Source organism: Dryobates pubescens, chromosome 18, assembly GCF_014839835.1.
Source record: "Dryobates pubescens isolate bDryPub1 chromosome 18, bDryPub1.pri, whole genome shotgun sequence".
In the NCBI taxonomy this organism is placed as follows: domain Eukaryota; kingdom Metazoa; phylum Chordata; class Aves; order Piciformes; family Picidae; genus Dryobates; species Dryobates pubescens.
The window spans coordinates 3730995-3749427 of NC_071629.1; the positions used below are offsets into that span (position 1 = coordinate 3730995).

The 18433-nt window shown below is 48.7% G+C and overlaps 1 protein-coding gene across 1 annotated transcript in view; it reads left to right on the top strand.

Annotated features, from left to right (window-relative positions):
- Window positions 1-18433, top strand: part of LOC104296993 (fibronectin type-III domain-containing protein 3a) — a 47360-nt gene that overhangs the window by 13507 nt on the left and 15420 nt on the right. The window contains exons 2-10 of the mRNA XM_009896861.2: window positions 676-811; window positions 5599-5674; window positions 6905-6981; window positions 9993-10224; window positions 11340-11612; window positions 14314-14369; window positions 15578-15732; window positions 16080-16139; window positions 17447-17585. Coding sequence (XP_009895163.2) covers window positions 716-811; window positions 5599-5674; window positions 6905-6981; window positions 9993-10224; window positions 11340-11612; window positions 14314-14369; window positions 15578-15732; window positions 16080-16139; window positions 17447-17585 — 1164 coding nt within the window. The 5' untranslated portion in view covers window positions 676-715. The remainder of the gene's footprint in view (window positions 1-675; window positions 812-5598; window positions 5675-6904; window positions 6982-9992; window positions 10225-11339; window positions 11613-14313; window positions 14370-15577; window positions 15733-16079; window positions 16140-17446; window positions 17586-18433) is intronic.

Genomic DNA, 18433 nt, shown 5'->3' on the forward strand with positions numbered 1-18433 from the left:
ATCAGAGGCTGGGGCACCTCTGCTATGAGGACAGGCTGAGGGAGCTGGGAGTGTTCAGCCTGGGGAAGAGAAGGCTCTGGGGAGACCTAGCAGCAGCCTTCCAGTACCTGAAGGGGGCTACAAGAAGGCTGCAGAGGGACTGTTGGCAAAGGCCTGCAGGGATAGGACAAGGGGCAGTGGCTTGAAATGAGAGAAGAGCAGATTAGATTGGATGTTACAACAAGTTCTGCACCATGAGAGTGCTGGAGCACTGCAACAGGCTGCCCAGGGAGGTGGTTGAGGCCCCATCCCTGGAGCTATTCAAGGTCAGGCTTGAGAAGGCTCTGAGCAACCTGCCCTAGTGGAGGATGTCCCTGCTGAGTGCAGGGGGGTTAGGAGAGATGACCTTTGGAGGTCCCTCCCAAACCAACCCATTGTATGATTCTAACAAGCTAGGCCAGGCTGTTGAAGTCTGGTGACATTTTCCTGTTGGTTTTCAAATGCTCTGACTTGCTGTCCTTAAAGGAATCTGTTAATAGTTGAGGTCTTGGTGTTGTGGAGGAGAAACCCACCAATGCCCTGAAGGCTGGGCTGTTTTCCTTCAGAGGCATTGGTCCCATGTTTGGCAAAAGCAGCAGAGAATGGTGTGGGGCAGGGGGAGGCCTGGCTAACTCTCTCACTCTCTTCTTTTGCCAGGTGGTTCCCAGGAGCAGCTGTCCATGAGTGGTTTTCAGACATGATGGCCGACCAGCCACCTCCACTAGAAGCTACACCCATACTGAATGAAGTGCCACTTCTACCTCACATGGTTAATGGGGACAGCATACAGCAGGCAAGTACATTCCTTGGTGTGAGCCATGGCAGGCTGGGCCAGCAAGTGGCAGGAGGGAGGCTGAAAAGCTATTTGTTGTTCAGCTTCCACGGAAAAGCCAGTACCAGTAAACCAGAAGTGCAAGCAGGAAAGAAACCATTCAACATGCAATCATAGAATGGTTTGGGTTGGAAATGACCTCCAAAGGTCATCCAGTCCAACCCCCCTGCAGTCAGCAGGGACATCCTCCCCTACAGCAGATTGCTCAGAGCCCTGTAGAGCCTGACCTTGAACAGCTCCAGGGATGGGGCCTCAGCTACCTCCCTGGGCAACCTGTTGCAGTGTTCCACCACCCTCATGGTGCTGAACTTACTCCTGACATCCAATCTAAATCCCCTCTTCTCTAATGTCAAACCATTGTCCCTCATCCTATCACATTCATAGTATCAGTCCACAAGGATCACCTAGTTCCAACCCCCCTGCCATGGGCAGGGACACCCCACACTAGATCAGGCTGGCCAGAGCCTCATCCAGCCTGGGCTTAAACATTAATATAGAGGAAACTTAAAGGGGTTGTAGACTGAAAGGGATGTTTGCTCTGTGCATCTAAACACTTCAGCATTAACCTACAAAAATCAAAGAATAAAAGGGGAAAAACAATAAAATGGATTTAATAAAGCATGGAGGGTTTGGATGTTCTTCTTACAGCTCATGTTAAATAATCAATAAAGATCAGCAAGTGCTTGCAGTGCCCTAAGCCAGGGAGCCTGTTGCAGGGAAATGAGAGGAAGGATCTTGGCTTTCTGCTGTGAAGTACCTTAATGAATAATTACAGCCCAGGGGTGAAACCTGAGTGCATTTAGTTGAAACTTTAGAGTTTTCTTGGGCACAGCCTGTCAGAGGTATCTGGTAGGGCTGGAAATACAGACAAAAGTGAAAGCAAAATAGATGGGAGGCCAAGCTTGTGTAAGCTGGCAGTGAAGCTGAAGTGCATTCACTGTTTCAGAGGCTGAGTGCCTTGTACAGTAAGTGCTGAGCTCCTCCCATCACGTGGAGAGACACTTCCAGGGCACTCAGAAATATTCCAGGCATCCTGACAGCTTACACTGCATTTTTATTCAAGGAGCAACTTCTCCCAGCCCTAGCAGCTACAGATAGGACAAATCTGGGTAGCAAAACAGTAAGACGGTGCCCTAGACCCTTGGTCACCTTCATTGCCCTTCTCTGGGCACACTCCAGCACCTTGATATTTTTCTTGCAGTGAGGGCCTCAAAACTGAACCCAGTATTCAAGGGGTGGCTTCAGCAGTGCTGAGTACAGGGCCATAGTCCCTGCCCTGGTCCTGCTGGCCACACCATTGCTGATCCAGGCCAGGAGGCTGTTGGCCTTCTTGGCTACCTGGGCACATCTTCAGCAGGCTGCTGATGGATGCCCCCAGGTCTTGCTCTGCTGGGCAGCTTTCCAGCCTCTCTTCCTGAAGCCTGGAGCACTGCATGTCTAGCCCAGTCTGGTGAAAATTTCTTCATGGGACCAAAACTGATTTCATGTGCCAGGGGTTCTCATTCTGCCATGCCTGCACATAAACCACCAGCTCAAGCTGTTGTCCTTTGGGTGCCTGACAAATACACTTGCTGCTCTTCTTTGGGACACTTTCCCTACAGAGGTGCTTCTGAGCCACAATCTTGCACTTGCAATTTTGCTTTTGGCTAGAGGATTAACTTAGAAGCTTGATTAACACAGGGGGGAGTTAATTGTTTGGCTGCCAGAAGAGGGTGGGCTGATTGCAGATTATTGCTCAAGGGGGGTTGTGCTCAGAAATAAAACTTGTTTGGCTGTTTGGCCAGTCACTTCAAACAGTCAGATGCAGCACTGAGCTCAGGAGTTTCATTTCACATGAAGCCTGGAGGGGTTTCCTGCTCAGAAAAAAAATGCCAGCAATGGGAAGTGATGAAAGGAGAAAGGCAAAGCACTGAGCAGTGCTTGGAAATTGCTTGAGTTCACCAGGGCTAAGATGGTTGCATTGGACACCTGAGTGGTTTACAGTCAGCCTGACATTGCTGTCACTCCTAGCAGCAGCCTGTCCTCTGACTGGGCTTAGATTAACTCATGAGCAGCTCTCAAGCTTCCTGGAAGCTGTCCTTGGTGGGAGGGAGATGGAACCGTGTTTGCTTCATTAATTATAGTGAGTCATTCCTATATGACATTGCCCCATGCATTCCTGAAATTCCCTTCTCAGAACTGCCCTGCAGCCCTGTGATTACACCACTCACTTAGGATCCTTTCAACTGGGTTCACTTAATAGTTTCCTGAACTGTTTGTGAGAGCTTCAGTTAATTGAAGCCTGTCTGAAGGTTTGACCATTCCTGAGGCCTTTCCTGCCTCTCCATTTTCTTGCTGTCCAAGATGAGACTTGCTGTGAGCTTTAATGCCTGCCTATGGAGCCCTGTCCCCTGCTGGTGCCCATCCCCAGCAGCAGACCTTCTCTCTCCTGCTTCTTTGTGGTCTGGCAAATCTCCAACCTGTTGTTCGTAGAATGGTGGAGCTGTTGAAGGTGGAAGAGACCTTTGAGCTCCTCCCAGTCCAACCACTCACCTAGAGCTCCCCATCCCATCGCTACTCCTAAGCCACTACTAACCCAACCATGTTCCTCAGCAACACCTCCACACATCTTCAAAACCCCTCCAGGGATGGTGACCCCATCACTTCCTTGGGCAGCCTGTTCCAAGGCCTGATAACCTCTCCTCTGGAGGCTCTTCTCTGCCTCATCCCAAGCTGCCCTCTCAAACAGCTACTGCCAGGCAGCTACAGAGGCACTCACAGGGAAAAGAATCAGGGGTGAGCATTTCTATCACCAATGTTCTAACATTCCTACTCCCCTCAAAAAAGGAAAATCAGGTGGACACCTTTCCCAGCACAGGCTGCCAGGAAAGGGAGCTGCTCCAGTGGGATTTCAGGGACCAGCCAGTGGCTATCTCAGCTCCCACCAAGTGGTTTGAGGGCAGCAGGATAAAAAGTCACTGCCTGGATAAGCAGCCTTGAATCCAAAATTGGAATTTCAATTGCTTACTGAAAAAGGTTAAGCTCTGGAACAGGCTGCCCAGGGCAGTGGTGGAGTCCCCATCCAGGGAGGGCTTTAAAAGCCATGGAGGTGTGGTGCTGAGGGATGTGGTTCAGCAGCAGACTGGTAGTGTTAGGTTTAATGGTTGGACTTAGTGATCCTAAAGGTCTTTCCTGGTCTAAACAACTCTGTGCTCTCTTCAGGTGACATCCACATGACACAACTGTCATTCCATGGAGAGTGCAAAAATCTTTCATAACACTGGAGTGAAAGAAGACTTCACCTTTGGAGTTCCAAGCAGGCTTTACTTCTGCCTTTGCATTCTTTACTGGGCTAGCTGCCACCAGGGTAGAATTTAGACTGTGACACTGTGGTTCTTACAGAGCCAAACCCTCATTTTACTGAAGAGTTAGACCAGTGCCTATGTAGTGTGGTAGAATCTCACTGCCACACTCCTGTGGTGAAGCTGTTGTGTCCCAGTGAAGCTGAAGCAGAGCTGGCAGTGTTTTACAGGCAGCCTGCGGCACGTGCTGCGAGCAGGGTGGAATGAGGTGATTGTTTGTTACCCAATGCAAGGCAAACTTCTGCCTGAGGAATAGTGCTGGCAGATGTCCACATTGATTTGTGTGGAAGTGAACATGATCACATCCAAACTGACCTGCAGAACCTCCCTCTTAGTTGTACTCCTTTAGCTGCAGGTTACACAGACATGAGAGATAGGACTGATCTATCCAGGGCTAGAAAGCAGAGGTGGTAGCATGGCCTGCTTCATCCTTCTGCCTCCAAGGGACTCCATGCTTGACTCAGCTACTGCAGAGCATCAGAGAATCACAGAATGGCCTAGTTTGGAAGGGACCTGAAAGATCATCCAGTCCCAGCCCCACTGCCATGGGCAGGGACACCTCCTACTAGACCAGGGTGCTCAAGGCCTCATCCAACCTAGCTTTGAACACTTCAGGCTTGAAGCCTCCACAGCCTCTCTGGGCAACCTGTTCCAGTGCCTGATGTCTAAATTGAGCTGCTTCCAGTTTGAATCCATTCCTCCTTGTGACTCCATGCCTTTGTAAGAGGCCCTCTCTATCTGTCCTGCAAGCCCTTCTCAAACACTTGAAAGGCTGCAATAAGGTCTTACTGGAGCTTTCTTTGCTCCAACTTTCTCAGCCTGTTGTCTTAGGAGAGGTGCTCCAGCTTTTTGATCATCCTCATAGTGTCAAAATCCATGCCAGCATGCTTTCAGTGGAAAAACATAGCTGACTTTGGGGCAAATGATCTTGTTTCTTTCTTTTTCCTTTCTTCCAGCTGCATGCAGTCCTGATTGTGCCAGTTTAGCCCTGAAGCTGCAATCAACTCTTAGGCAAAGCTTGGAAAGCAAGGGGGAATCTTAGCTAATCTATTGCTTCAGTGAAAGAAGCAAAAGCAGTGTGTGGAAGTATGAAACATAAAAGCTTAGTTAACTCTTTTGAGTGCATCCAGGGGAGCACTTCTGGTAGCAATCAGAGGAAAGCAGGGAAGATAGTGACTGTGCAGAATGAATGATGTCAAAGCATGAAGGAATTTCATTCCACCTGTCAGTGTTCCTCATCTTTTGGGGTTTTTTCCCCTTCTAAGGTTACCAAAGCTTTATTGTTTGCATCCAACACACAGGTATAAGGGAGAGATGGGGGGTGGGGGTTGGCTCAGATCATTTCTGAAGTTCAAAAAGAACCCCTCAGCCACTCAACCATTTCATTTTCCTTCTTGTTTGCTGCAGGTTATTCTTGTGCAGGTGAACCCAGGTGAAACATTTACCATTACAACTGAAGATGGACACATCCAGTGTATTCAAGGTAAAGGAAGGACTGAAATACTGAGCCTGAACACCTGGGATTCTGCAGATATCACAGGATTCCTGCCAGCATTTGTTTATGTGTGTGTGGGGGGGTTGTGTGTTCTGCAGTGCCATGAATCTGATTTTCCAGTCTGTGCTTAAAGCACAAATGAGACAGCACTGGGAAATGCAGCTCTGCAGACTCTGCTGCTTTGTGCCAGGCTGGCATCACAGCTGGCTTTGTAATGAGCCATGACTAGCTGTCTTCCCAGGCTCCTAACACATGGATTTACATGGGATTTAGTGCACACTAACCCAAGTAACTTCACTAGATGCTGTGTGGCCTCACTGTACTGTCAGGTAGCAGCACTAGCAGCCTGCTGGTGTTGTGGGAAGCTTTGCTACCCTCTGTGTGTGCCTCCACAAACTGCTTTTTACCTTCTGGGGAAGTGACAGAATTGAGCATCTCCATCAGGTCAAAGTGTCTCCTGGGAGTCAAGTTGAATGTATCAGGACTTCCACTTTTGGAATGTGACTTCAAATGAATCTACATCAAATGTGTGCATTTTACTGTGGTCAAGTCCCAGAGAGGAATGCTTTTCTTCCAGTCTGATGTGACAAATACCACACACTCTCACTTAAGAGGAGGAAGAGCTTGGTAGAGCAGCTCTCAGCATTCCTGTGGTGCCAATGTTGTTGCTCCAGGACTGAACTCTGGCAGAAAATGAAAGAGTTAAAAATCAATCTCTGCTGATTTTATTTTAAACAACTCAAGACCTCCTGTTGGGGCTGGATGTTGTGGTGGTTGGGTTACATCTAACCTGTGCTTCTTGTAGAGTTAAATGCACAGCCATGCCTGCATTCAGCAGCATCACCTGACGTTCTGGATGCTTCTTGGAGGTGACTACATCATACTCAATGTATTTTGAGTGTGAAAATGAGTTATCCCTCACTAAAAACCGTTGTAAATTGCATTACTTTGCTTGGTACAGTCACTGTTCTTCTTTAAACTCACACTCCTGATGCTTTAAGTTTCTCCCCTCACCTGTTTGTTGGGGTTTGTTTTTTGTTGAGCTGTTGTAAGGCTTGCTTCTAAACCTGCTTGTCTGCAAGTAGTTCCATGACTAGAGCTGGATGCAGCTGCTGGCTTTTCAGGCCCCAAAGCAAGCCACCAGCACCTTTGGAATGAATGTCTCTTGAGCTTGTAAAAGCCTTGTTTGCTAACTAGTGGCACCTTGTTGCTTCCCAGGTCCAGCACATGTTCCTATGATGTCACCAAATGGTTCTATGCCACCTATATTTGTGCCTCCTGGTTATGTATCTCAGGTAAACTTCCTTCTCTTGCAGTGTGTTTGTGGGTGTGGCTTCTCCAGTGCTAAGGCTGTTGCTGATTTTTATCTGGAGCAGCTCTTAAAAGCCCTGCTTGTGTTTTCCTCTTGGAACCTATCAACTGTTTAACTGTACTGGAGGTGAAATGTGACCTTCTTTGGGGGATTTGTTTTTTCAGTACTACCAGGCAGTAAAAGATAGCTTACAGTAAGGTGGTGAGGTGTTGGAACAGCTTGCCCAGAGAAGGTGTGGAGCCTTCAAGCCTGGAAGTGTTCCAAGCCAGGCTGGATGGGGCCTTGAGCACCCTGCCCCTGGAGGACACCTCCATGAGTTGCAGCTAGGTGATCTTTAAGCTCAGTTCCTTTCTGTGATTCAGCAAAGCTCTGCTCTTGTAGCAGAAGTGTGAGGAGTGTTGGTGCCTATGAAATGAAGAAGGCTCCGGGCTGCTCTCCCAGCTTTACTTTCCCATCCTCACCCATTTTCCTCTCCCTTGTCTTGTGAAGCCATTGCAGATCAGAGCTGTGTGGGGCCCTGGAACTGTTATCAGAGGTATTTGAAGTGCCCAGTTTGATTTGCTGTTGAATGACTGCACTTTTTGAAGGGAGGTGATTAAAAGCAAATGTTGAGACAGGACAGGTGAAGTCTCTCATCTCCTCAAAACCTGGAGTTCTCTGAGCAGAAATCCTTGTAACAGTTCTTGTGCTCTGCAGACAGTTGGGCTTTTTGCACACAGCTGCCTCTGCATCTCGTGCTTCTGCTATTCTGAGCAGACGCTTTCATGCAACCCCTGAAGACAGATCCCCCAGAGAATTTATGCCTCAATATGAAGTGGAGTCTTCAGTGCAAACAATAGCAAAGCACTGGCAAAGGCTGAGGTGTGCAAACAGAGAAATACCTTTGTTCTGTGTTTGCTGTCACATGAAACCAGGGAGGTTTGGGTTGTTTTCTTTTCCCCTTGGTCATTAGGACAGGGATAGACAAATCTTAAATCAGAGCTTGAGTTACTTCTTGTCAGTAGAAGAGACTCTAACTTTTTGTTCCCAAAATCTGTCTGGAGGAGCCCAGAGTTATTGTGTTGGTTTCTGCCCAAGTGGAATGAATCAGAGAACAGAACCAGAGGAGAGTTTGGGTTGGAAGGGACCTTTGAAAGGTCCTTTGAAGTGATTCAGCAGTGGTTACTGGGAACATAGCAACTCCAGGCTGTTAAACACTGTGCAAGTCTTGCTGTGTTGAGACCCTTCTGCTCAGAACTGTGCCACATCTCCTTGCTTAATATATACATGAAATAGAGATAAGAGAGGCAGAAAAGTTGGCAGTGAGCTTTGGCTTGTGTGTGTTCCAGCCTGTGTTCCCATACTGTGCGCCGTAGTGGGGTTCAAGTGGTGTCTTTAGGTCTGTTGGTGAATCAGAAAGCCTCCCCACATTGCTTCTAAACCAAAGTCTGTTCACTCTGAGCTTAGTCTTAAGTGACTTCTTGTAGTCTTTTCCTTCTATTTACAGACAGTTGAGAGTGCCCTACTAATCCAGCTGACTCTGAGGGCCTCTGACAGCTGAACTTTGTCACAGCAGCTCCTGAGCAGACACATTCTCTTTCCCTTCAGAAGAGTAATTTCTCCTTAGTTTGCTCTGCCTGCAGCTGAGGAGCTTTGCAAAATGTACTTTTGGCTTGAGCAAGGTTTCAACATCCCTAAAGCCTCCTTGGCCAACTAGGAAATGCTGCAGTGACTCCTTACAGCCAAACTAAATACACTGGGAGAGAGGAGCTTGAAGGAACTTACAGGATAAAACACAGACTCTGCTTCGCTCTGAGTGCTAAAGCCCCACACCAGGAATTGTGTCTATGTTTAGTAGCAGAGGGCTACATGAACAAGTTGGCATTCTCTGAGAGATCAGCATGAGAAGGACATTAACCTGTTGGAACAGGTCCAGAGGAGGCCACAGAAATGATCCAAGGGTTGGAACCCCTCTGCTTTGAGGACGGGCTGAGAGGGTTGGGGTTGTTCAGCCTGGAGAGGAGAAGGTTCCAGGGAGACCTAAGAGCAGCCTTCCAGTACCTGAAGGGGGTTTACAAGAAGGCTGCAGAGAGCCTGTTTCCAAAGGCCTGCAGTGATAGGGTGAGAGGCAATGTTTTGCAATTAGACAAGAACAGATTTAGATTGGATGTTAGGAACAAGCTTTTACTATGAGGTAGGTGGAACACTGCAGCAGGTTCCCCAGGGAGGTGGTTTGGGCTCCATCCCTGGAGCCATTCAAGGTGAGGCTGGACAGGGCTCTGAGCAACCTGATCCAGTGGAGAATGTCCCTGCTGAGTGCAGAGGGGGTTGGACTAGATGACCTCTGGATACTCCTTCCAACCCAGACCATTCTGTGATGCCATGCTTGCAGAGGCAGCCTGGTTGCTGGCAGCTGAGGACATGCTCAGGCGTGTGTGTGCATACATGTGCGTGTGCTCTCCTGGCATCTTTCACCCTGCACTTCAGACACACAGACAGGTTCCTTGTCTGCATGCTCTTAGCCCGTGGCAAACCTGAGCTATTTTGACATTTGAGTTGGGTTGGATCAGAGTGGAAGACAGCAGAGCTGACTTGCAGTGCTTTGTAGTTGCCATAGGCTAGGAAGGAGCACGCAGGCATCTCCCACAGAGCAGAGGGCGTGCGGTGGCTTGTACGGGACAGCTGTCAGTCAGGACGTGGTGTGAAGTGGCTCTTCTGACTGGGATTACAAGGAGACTGGGAGCTAAAGCCTGAGCAGTTCACATGTCAGAGAGTGTTTACATCGTTCATAAGTGACAGATTGCTCAGGGGGTTGCTGTGTGAGGCTCAGCCTCGTAAAACTGCCTCGGACTCCAGTTTCCTCAGTGACGCAGTGCTGAGTTTCCAGTGGAGTTCACTGGTCCTTGGCTCTCAGGCTGTGGTTCTGAGCTTAAGCACAGAGGTTCTTTCCTAAGTGCACAATAGTTACAGGATGGTCACTGCCCTAACTTTTACATTTCTTCTGTTGCATGACAGGTGGTGGAAGAAAACGGAGTTCGGAAAGTGGTGGTGCTGCCCCACTCGGCTGAATTCCATCCCTCTATGCATCCTCCTCCTCCTCCTCCCCATGTGCCACATTACATGCATCACCACCATGCTTTGCTTCCCCACCCACCTCACCCAGTGTACCCTCCAGTTCCTGGGACAGGAGAGCTGCCCCCACAGTTCATTCACCAGCATCCACCACCACACGTGTTTCAAGAGCAAGGTGAGAGGGAGGTGATGTTTAACTCCACAGGGTGGCCTTCCGCTCAGGGCATCTGTTTGAGCCTGCTGGGGTCTGTCAGCAGCTCTTCCACACCTTTCTGTGACTTTGGTGCTAGTTACTAGGTTGGGAGGGACCTTAGAGATCATCTAGTTCCAGTGGTGGCCTGGACTTGAACACCTCCAGGGAGGGGGCAGCCATGACCTCCATGGGCAATTTTTTCCAGTGTCTTCCCCACCCTCACTGTAAAGAAATTCTTCCTAATCTCCAGTCTGACTCTGCCCTCCTCAAGCTTCTTTCTGCTCCTACCTGAGCTTTGTGCTCCTACACTGGTTTGAGCCCAGTCTGTAGACCTCCAGTCAGCACTGCCATACCTGCATGTTTTAATAGGGGTGTGACCAGCAGGTCAAGGGAGGTTCTCCTCCCTTTCTCCTCTGCCTTAGTGAGGCAGTGGAGTACTGGGTCCAGTTCTGGGCTCCCCAGATCCCCAGGGAACTACTGGGGAGAGTCCAGAGGAGAATGCTGAGAGGATTGAAGCATATCTCTGACAAGAGAGCCCTGCAGCTGTTTAGCCTGGAGAGGAGCAGCCTGGGAGGGGTTCTGCTCAATGCTTATCAATATGTAAAGGGCAAGAAGATGGGACCAGACTCTTCAGTGGTGCCCAGCAACAGGAGAAGGGACAGTGGGCACAAACTGGAACCCAGGAGGTTCCATCTGAAGGTGAGAAGAAAATGTCTTTGCTGTGAGGGTGCCAGAGCCATGGCCCAGGCTGCCCAGGGAGGCTGTGGAGTCTCCTTCTCTGGGGAGATTCCAAACCCACCTGGCCATTGTGATCCTGGGCAAGCTGCTGTGGGTGCCCCTGCTTTAGCAGAGGAGCTGGACTGGATGATCTCCAGAGGCCCCTTCCAACCTCTACCATTGTGTGTGATGCTGTGTTTCTGCCCTGTTGCTCTGCTGCCCAGAGCCATCCGAATACCCGCCGTGAAGCTCCTCAGTTCCCAGGGGTTTTCAGGTGGTGGTTTGGCTGTAGTTACTCAGATCTCAAGTTGAGATTCAGTGTTTCTCAGATGTCAAAGAAGTTGCTCTGAATAATGAGCTAAGTTCTCCTTTCCTTGCAGAACCTCGTTCTCATGGAAGAACAACCTTCATTCAGCGAGACGAAAGGAGTCTTAAAATGCAGGAGCACCTGAAGAAGAGGCTAAAAGACAGACAAGCCAGTGGTCACACTAACAATAAACTCAACAGCCCTCCAGCTTCACCACATAAAGTTGTGAATGCTTCCAATGCAACAGTTCAGAATGGGAATGGAAAGGGACAGCAAGGGGCAGGAGGACCACTAAAGCAGAAGCAGGTTGGAAAAACAAAGGGCAGTCCAGACACAGAGATGGGAGGTAGGTGGCATTGAAGTGGTAACAACATACAAATCTAGGCTGTTGGGGTTCTTTTGTAACAGAAGATGCTGAAAGTTCATTGCCAAACAGTGTCTGAAAGGACTGAATTTGTCACTATGTTAGACTAAATCAGGATTAGAGGTAGCCAGAAGTGTTGGGGTTTCTTTTTCCCTCCATAAATAGTGGTGATGCAGGTTTGCTAATTGGAGATTTGTCAGATAAAATCTTTAGGAAGATTTAATTGTTTCATTCAGCAAGTCCAAGTGCCAGGTGCTGCACTTTGGCCACAACAACCCCATGCAGCACTACAGGCTGGGGACAGAGTGGCTGGAGAGTAGCCAGGCAGAAAGGGACCTGGGGGTACTGGTTGACAGCTGGCTGAACATGAGCCAGCAGTGTGGCCAGGTGGCCAAGAAGGCCAATGGTATCCTGGCCTGCATCAGGAATAGTGTGGCCAGCAGGAGCAGGGAAGTCATTGTGCCCTGTGCTCAGCACTGGTTAGGCCACACCTTGAGTCCTGTGTCCAGTTCTGGGCTCCTCTATTTAAGAAGGACATTGAGACACTTGAACGTGTCCAGAGAAGGGCAACAAGGCTGGGGAGAGGTCTGGAGCACAGCCCTGTGAGGAGAGGCTGAGGGAGCTGGGGTTGCTTAGCCTGCAGAAGAGGAGGCTCAGAGGAGACCTTATTGCTCTCTACAACTACCTGAAGGGAGGTTGTAGCCAGGAGGGGGTTGGTCTCTTCTCCCAGGCACCCAGCACCAGAACAAGAGGACACAGTCTCAAGCTGTGCCAGGGGAAGTTTGGGCTCAAGGTGAGGAGAAAGTTCTTCCCAGAAGGAGTAATTGGCCATTGGAATGTGCTGCCCAGGGAGGTGGTGGAGTCACCATCCCTGGAGGTGTTCAGAAAAGGCTTGGATGTGGCACTTGGAGCCATGGTTTAGTTGTCAGGAGGTGTCAGGTATTAGGTGACAGGCTGGACTCTGAGGTCTTTTCCAACCTTATTGATTGATTCTATGAACCCCTCTGTCTTTTCACCTGGGATCAATCAGTGAGGACAAGCCAAGAGAGGATGACCTGTGGGTACTTAAATAAGACTTCTGGTGTCATTCTTTGTGGTGCCTTTTGGATAACTAGGAGTTACTTAAGACTGCCAAGAAACAGGAAGGGTTGAGCAATGGTCTTTTCTGTTGTCATTTCAGCTGGATGCTTTAGTTTGCTCAGATGAATGTTTGAGCTTTCATGGCTTATGGCTGTTTATGTTTGAGCTAAATAGCTTATGGCTATTTACTTGCATGTGCAGAAACACCTTGTGTGTGTCCTTCCTCTTCCCATGAAACAGTGGCACTGAAATGCTGGCAGTTTCTTAGCATGGTTCTTTAAATCACTTGTGCATCTTGTAGTGGGGTTGGTGTGTTTCTTTAAGTGGTGTTAGGCTGCAAGGTTTAGTCATTTGTTGTTGCAAGAGCTGCTGGAATGACTCTAGAGGAGAGCCACAAAGATGATCCAAGGGCTGGAACACCTCTGCTATGAGGATAGGCTGAGGGAGCTGGGGTTGTTCAGCCCAGAGAAGACTTCTGAAGGAACCTTAGAGCTGCCTTCCAATAGATTGCAGAGGGACTTTTCCTAGGGGTGTCTAGAGACAGGACAAGGGGGAATGGTTGGAAGCTGAGGCAGAGCAGGGTTAGACTGGAGCTTAGGAAGAAGTTCTTCAGTATGAGGGGGCTGAGACTCTGGAATAGGCTGCCCGGGGAGGTTGTGGATGTCTGCTTCAGGGGGTGTTCAAGGCCAGGTTGGATGATGTCTTGAACAGCTGAGTCTAACTGAGAGGTGTCCTTGCCTATGGCAAGGAGGTTGGAGCAGCTGATCTCTGAGGTCCCTTTCCAACCTGAGCCATTCTGTGATTCTTGGGTTAGAGAAGTCAACAAGAAAGCTGACATTTCATCTTGGGAAGCAGAGGGGGAAGCTTTTATCAAGCTTGTTTCCTGGATGAAAAGTGTACCTATTGGAAACTAAAAACACAGTGTCAATAGATGTGGGTTTCAAAGTGCCAGTGCATTGAAAGGGAAGAAGAGCTTTTATTTGCAGGCAGAATAGTCATAGAATCAACCAGGTTGGAAAAGACCTCAGAGATCATCCAGTCCAACACCATCTGAGCAACTAAACCATGGCTCCGACTGCCACATCCAATCCCTTTTTGAACACCTCCAGGGAGGTGACTCCACCACCTCCCTGGGCAGCACATCCCAATGGCCAATTACTCTTTCTGGGAAGAACTCTCTCATCTGAATTGTGTGAGCTGGGCAGTGTGAAGGTGGGATTCACTGAGTGCTGTGCAATAGGAGTGTGGGGAGGGAGCACACGCAGTAGGGAGAGAAGATCTTGCTGTCATTTTTATGACACCTTTCATTTGTGGAGGAATGGTTTTGTGTTGTCAAAGAAAAGCCATTTATCCTGGGATGAGGAAAATATACCCTTTGTGCAGGATGTACTCAAAGGGGTTTTGTAAGGCTGTTAGTTTTGGACAGTTCATGTTTCTGCCCCTCACTCAGCCAAAACAAACAGGGGAGATGAACTTCGCACAATAAGTGCTATTGTTAAGCTCTTAATGAGGAGAACTCCGTCTTGTGGTGGCATTGCTGTAACAGGGCTGCTTTTTCCTCTGGGGGCTTGGGGCTAATCTGGTTTGTATTTGGAATTTTCAGACTCTGACATAGAATCCAAGAAATGTGATACTCACTTGAGCATTGGCAAGCCAGTCGTAAGTATTCTCCTTCAAACGCTCCCCCCTGCTCCTAGCCTCTCTGTAACGTCACAACTCGCTGCTCCCTCTCTCTTTTTTTTGTTGTTGTTCCTCTTTTAATGGTTGGTTGGTTGGTTTTAATGGAGAAAGCGTGGTTTAGTTGTCAGAGGTTAGGGCTGGGAAAGGGCAGCCCTGCTGTGGAAACCCACTTGCTGAAAGACTTGGTCTCAGCTTCCCAGTCTGTAAGGCAAGAATCAGCCCACTGCTGAAGCTGTTGAGTGCATGTGAGGGCTTTAGTAACAAGGGGGTGCTAAAATAATGGAGGTCTGCCCACCCTTGGAACCATCTTTCTATCAGCAGAGAGGATTTAAGAGCTTGGGGAATCAGATTGACCTAAAAAGCCATCATCCTTTTGTTTTGTGTGTGTGTGTTACACTTAGAAATTGGAGCAAATATTTGAGCATTGGCAGACTTGTTTAGGAAGCTGGAGTCTGGTGATGTTAATTGAACCATCTCAAGGCTAAAACTGCCCTGAGATTCTTGATTTGGAGCACTCTTCTTTGCATTAGCTACACAGTAAGCAAGGGTTGGGTTCTTTAGCAGCTGCTTCCTAGCTATTCTTTTCTTCTGGTAGTATTTGGGTTTTTGGTGGCTTGTTTCTGACATCTGCACTCAGTGCCAACAGAGGAATGTGTTGGGTTTATCAGGGAGAATTGGGAGTGTGGGAAGTAAGCAGCAAAAAGACCAACATTTGTGAGCCCTGAGCACTCAAAATGAGGGCCTCTGGTTGGCCTGCAGCTTCGTGGTTAAACAGTGAGGTGGTGCGAGGGAATTGCGGCCGAGCGGAGAGTTAGGCCTCGTGACTGCCTAAATATAGATCTGGTGTCAGTGAGCAAGACTCCAAGGCTGCAAATTTGCTCCAATTGAGTGCTGTGAGCAGTGCAGGTTGGAACAGAAGCTTCCTCTGGGTACACTTGAGCCTGTCTGTGCCCAAGGGAAATCCTTTGGTGTTGCCTTTTGGCACTGAAAAGAGGAAGTCGGTTTCAATTCAGATAATGAGGACTCAACAGTTCCACTACAAAGGTGAAAAAGAAACAAAGAACAAGAAAAGAATTCCTCCAGCGAGGAACTTCAGAGGCAGACTAGAGAGAGGCACCATGTTATTGACTAACAAAACCTTTTCTTTCAGAAAGCAAACTTACTTGCATTATTTATGCTTTTAATAGGTTTCTGAGATACAAGCAAGATCAGCCGTTCTGTCCTGGAATCTCCCAGTTAGTTCACAGAATGGAGAGAGCCATAGTCATAGTCCAGCAGCATTTACATTTGAAGTAGCAATATCCAACAGTGGTAAAAATGGAAAATTTAAGTCTGTCTATGTGTAAGTTTAGTTTCTTCCTTTAAGCACAATACCCATGTTTAAAAAAAAATAAAACAACCAAAAAACAAACCACCTCCAACATGAACCCATCAGCAATCTCTCTGTCAGGAGCTGCTTTGTTGACTTGCAGACCTACCTACCTACCTACCTATCTACCTACCTACCTACCTACCTACCTGCCATGACATAAATGTTAAGTAATGTCACTAAGAGTCACATGGACAATGGTAAAAAAAAACTGTGGCAATTAAATGTGCTCCACCTGGGTTGGCTTTGCAATGAGCTTTTGGCCTCCAGAAAGGAGAAGGAAGAGTTGTGACTCTGGTTTGTGCTTTGCATTTTCACAGTGGGGAGGAGTTGACAATTACACTGCCTGATCTCAGACCAGCAACTGATTACCATGCCAGGTGAGTCGCTGGGGATTCTCCTTCCCCTCTGCTCTGCCCTGGTGGGGCTGCATCTGGAATACTGAATAGAGTAGAATAGAGTAGAATAGCATAGCACAGCATAGCACAGCACAGAATAGCATAGCATAGCATAGAACAGCATGGAATGGAATGGAATGGAATGGAATAGAATAGAATAGAATAGAATAGAATAGAATAGAATAGAATAGAATAGAATAGAATAGAATAGAATAGAATAGAATAGAATTAACTAGGTTGGAAGAGACCTCTGAGATCATCAAGTCCAACCTATCACCCAGCACCATCTAATCAACTCAACCATGGCACCAAGCACCCCAGCAACTCTCTTCCTAAACACCTCCAGTGATGGTGACTCCACCACCTCCCTGGGCAGCACATTCCACTGGCCAATCTCTCTTTCTGGGAAGAACTTCTTCCTAACATCCAGCCTAAACCTCCCCTGGTGCAGCTTGAGACTGTGTCCTCTTGTTCTGGTGCTGGTTGCCTGGGAGAAGAGACCAACCCCCACCTGGCTACAGCCTCCCTTCAGGTAGTTGTAGACAGCAAGAAGGTCTCTCCTGAGCCTCTTCTTCTCCAGGCTGAGCAACCCCAGCTCCCTCAGCCTCTCCTCACTGGGACCAGTTCTGGGCCCCTCAGTTCAAGAAGGACCTCAGGGAACTGCTTGAAAGGGTCCAGTGCAGAGCCACAAAGGTGCTGAAGGCAGTGGAACATTGCCTTGTGAGGACAGGCTGAGGGAGCTGGGGCTCTTTAGGCTGGAGGAGCCTGAGGGGTGACCTCACTCCTGTGGGTAAAGATGTGGAGGGCAGTGTCAGGAGGACGGAGCCAGGCTCCCCTCAGGGATGTCCAGTGATAGGACAAGGGGCAGTGGGTGCCAGCTGCAGCAGAGGAGGTTCCACCTGAACAGAAGGAAAAGCTTTATCACATGAGGGTGACAGAGCCCTGGAGCAGGCTGCCCAGGGAGGTTGTGGAGTCTCCTCCTCTGGAGCCATTCAAAACCCACCTGGATGTGTTCCTGTGTGAGCTGCTCTGGGTGCTCCCTGTGACATGGGCACCAGTTTCTAGAGCCTGGAGTGACATCATGACCTCACTCTTTGTCATTTCTGCCTGAAGGAAAAGGCAGGACATGGCTGTCTCTTGGGGTCAGTGAGCTGAAAGAAGAGGAATTGCTCTGATCCTATTGCTGGAACCACTGCTTGAAATGAAATGCATTTCTAAAGCTGACAGCTCTTGCCTTTGATGTTGAGGTGCTAATGCAATAACAACATCATTCCCTGTCCTCTGTTCAGAGTTTCAGCAACCAGCAGTTCCATCAAAGAATCCATTTCGGAGCTGGTGAGTTTCACTACAGAGAGCTGTGAGCCAGACTGCCCAGCTGCCCCCAAGCTGATTAACAGAACCAAGAACAGCCTCAGCTTGCAGTGGAAGGTAAGCATCTGCAGCACTCAGGTGTGGTGTGCTTCATAGAATCATAGAACTGTCAGGGTTGGAAGGGACCTCAAGGCTCAGCCAGTTCCAACCCCCCTACCATGGGCAGGGACACCTCACACTGCAGCAGGTTGCCCAGAGCCACATCCAGCCTGGCCTTAAGAAACCTCCAGGCATGAGGCTTCCACCACCTCCCTGGGCAACCTGTTCCAGTGTCTCACCACCCTCATGGGGAAGAACTTCTTCCTGACATCCAGTCCAAATCTAGCTGTTGTCAGTAGTTTAGGCTGTGCTTGAGGTGCTGCCTTTTCATTTGCTCAGTTGAGATGGATAAATTGTGGTAGTTCCTCTTTCCTGCAATGTTGACTTACTTTGCTTTAAGTGTGCTGGAGTTGGCAGCAGGTCTCACTAAGTCTGAGCTTGTGGTGGGTTGAAATTCCTCCCCAACATTGCCAGACCAGCTCAGGTGGAAGCAAATGAAACTACCACAGAGCTACTCAGACAGGGGAGTGCTGCTGCCCAGCAGCATAGGGAAGGCTTGAGCATCTCTTTTTCAGAATCATAGAATGGTTTGGGTTGGAAGAGACCTGCAAAGGTCATCTAGTCCAACCTACCTGTAGGGTTGCTTAAAGCCTTGTTGAGCCTGACCTTGAATATCTCTAGGGATGGGCTTTCAACCACCTCCCTGGCCAACCTGTTCCAGTCTTCCACCACCCTCATGGTGTAGAATAGAAATAGGAATAGAAATAGGAATAGAAATAGAAATAGAAATAGAAATAGACCAGACCAGGTTGGAAGAGACCCTCAAGATCATTGTGTCCAACCTATCATCCAACACCACCTAATCA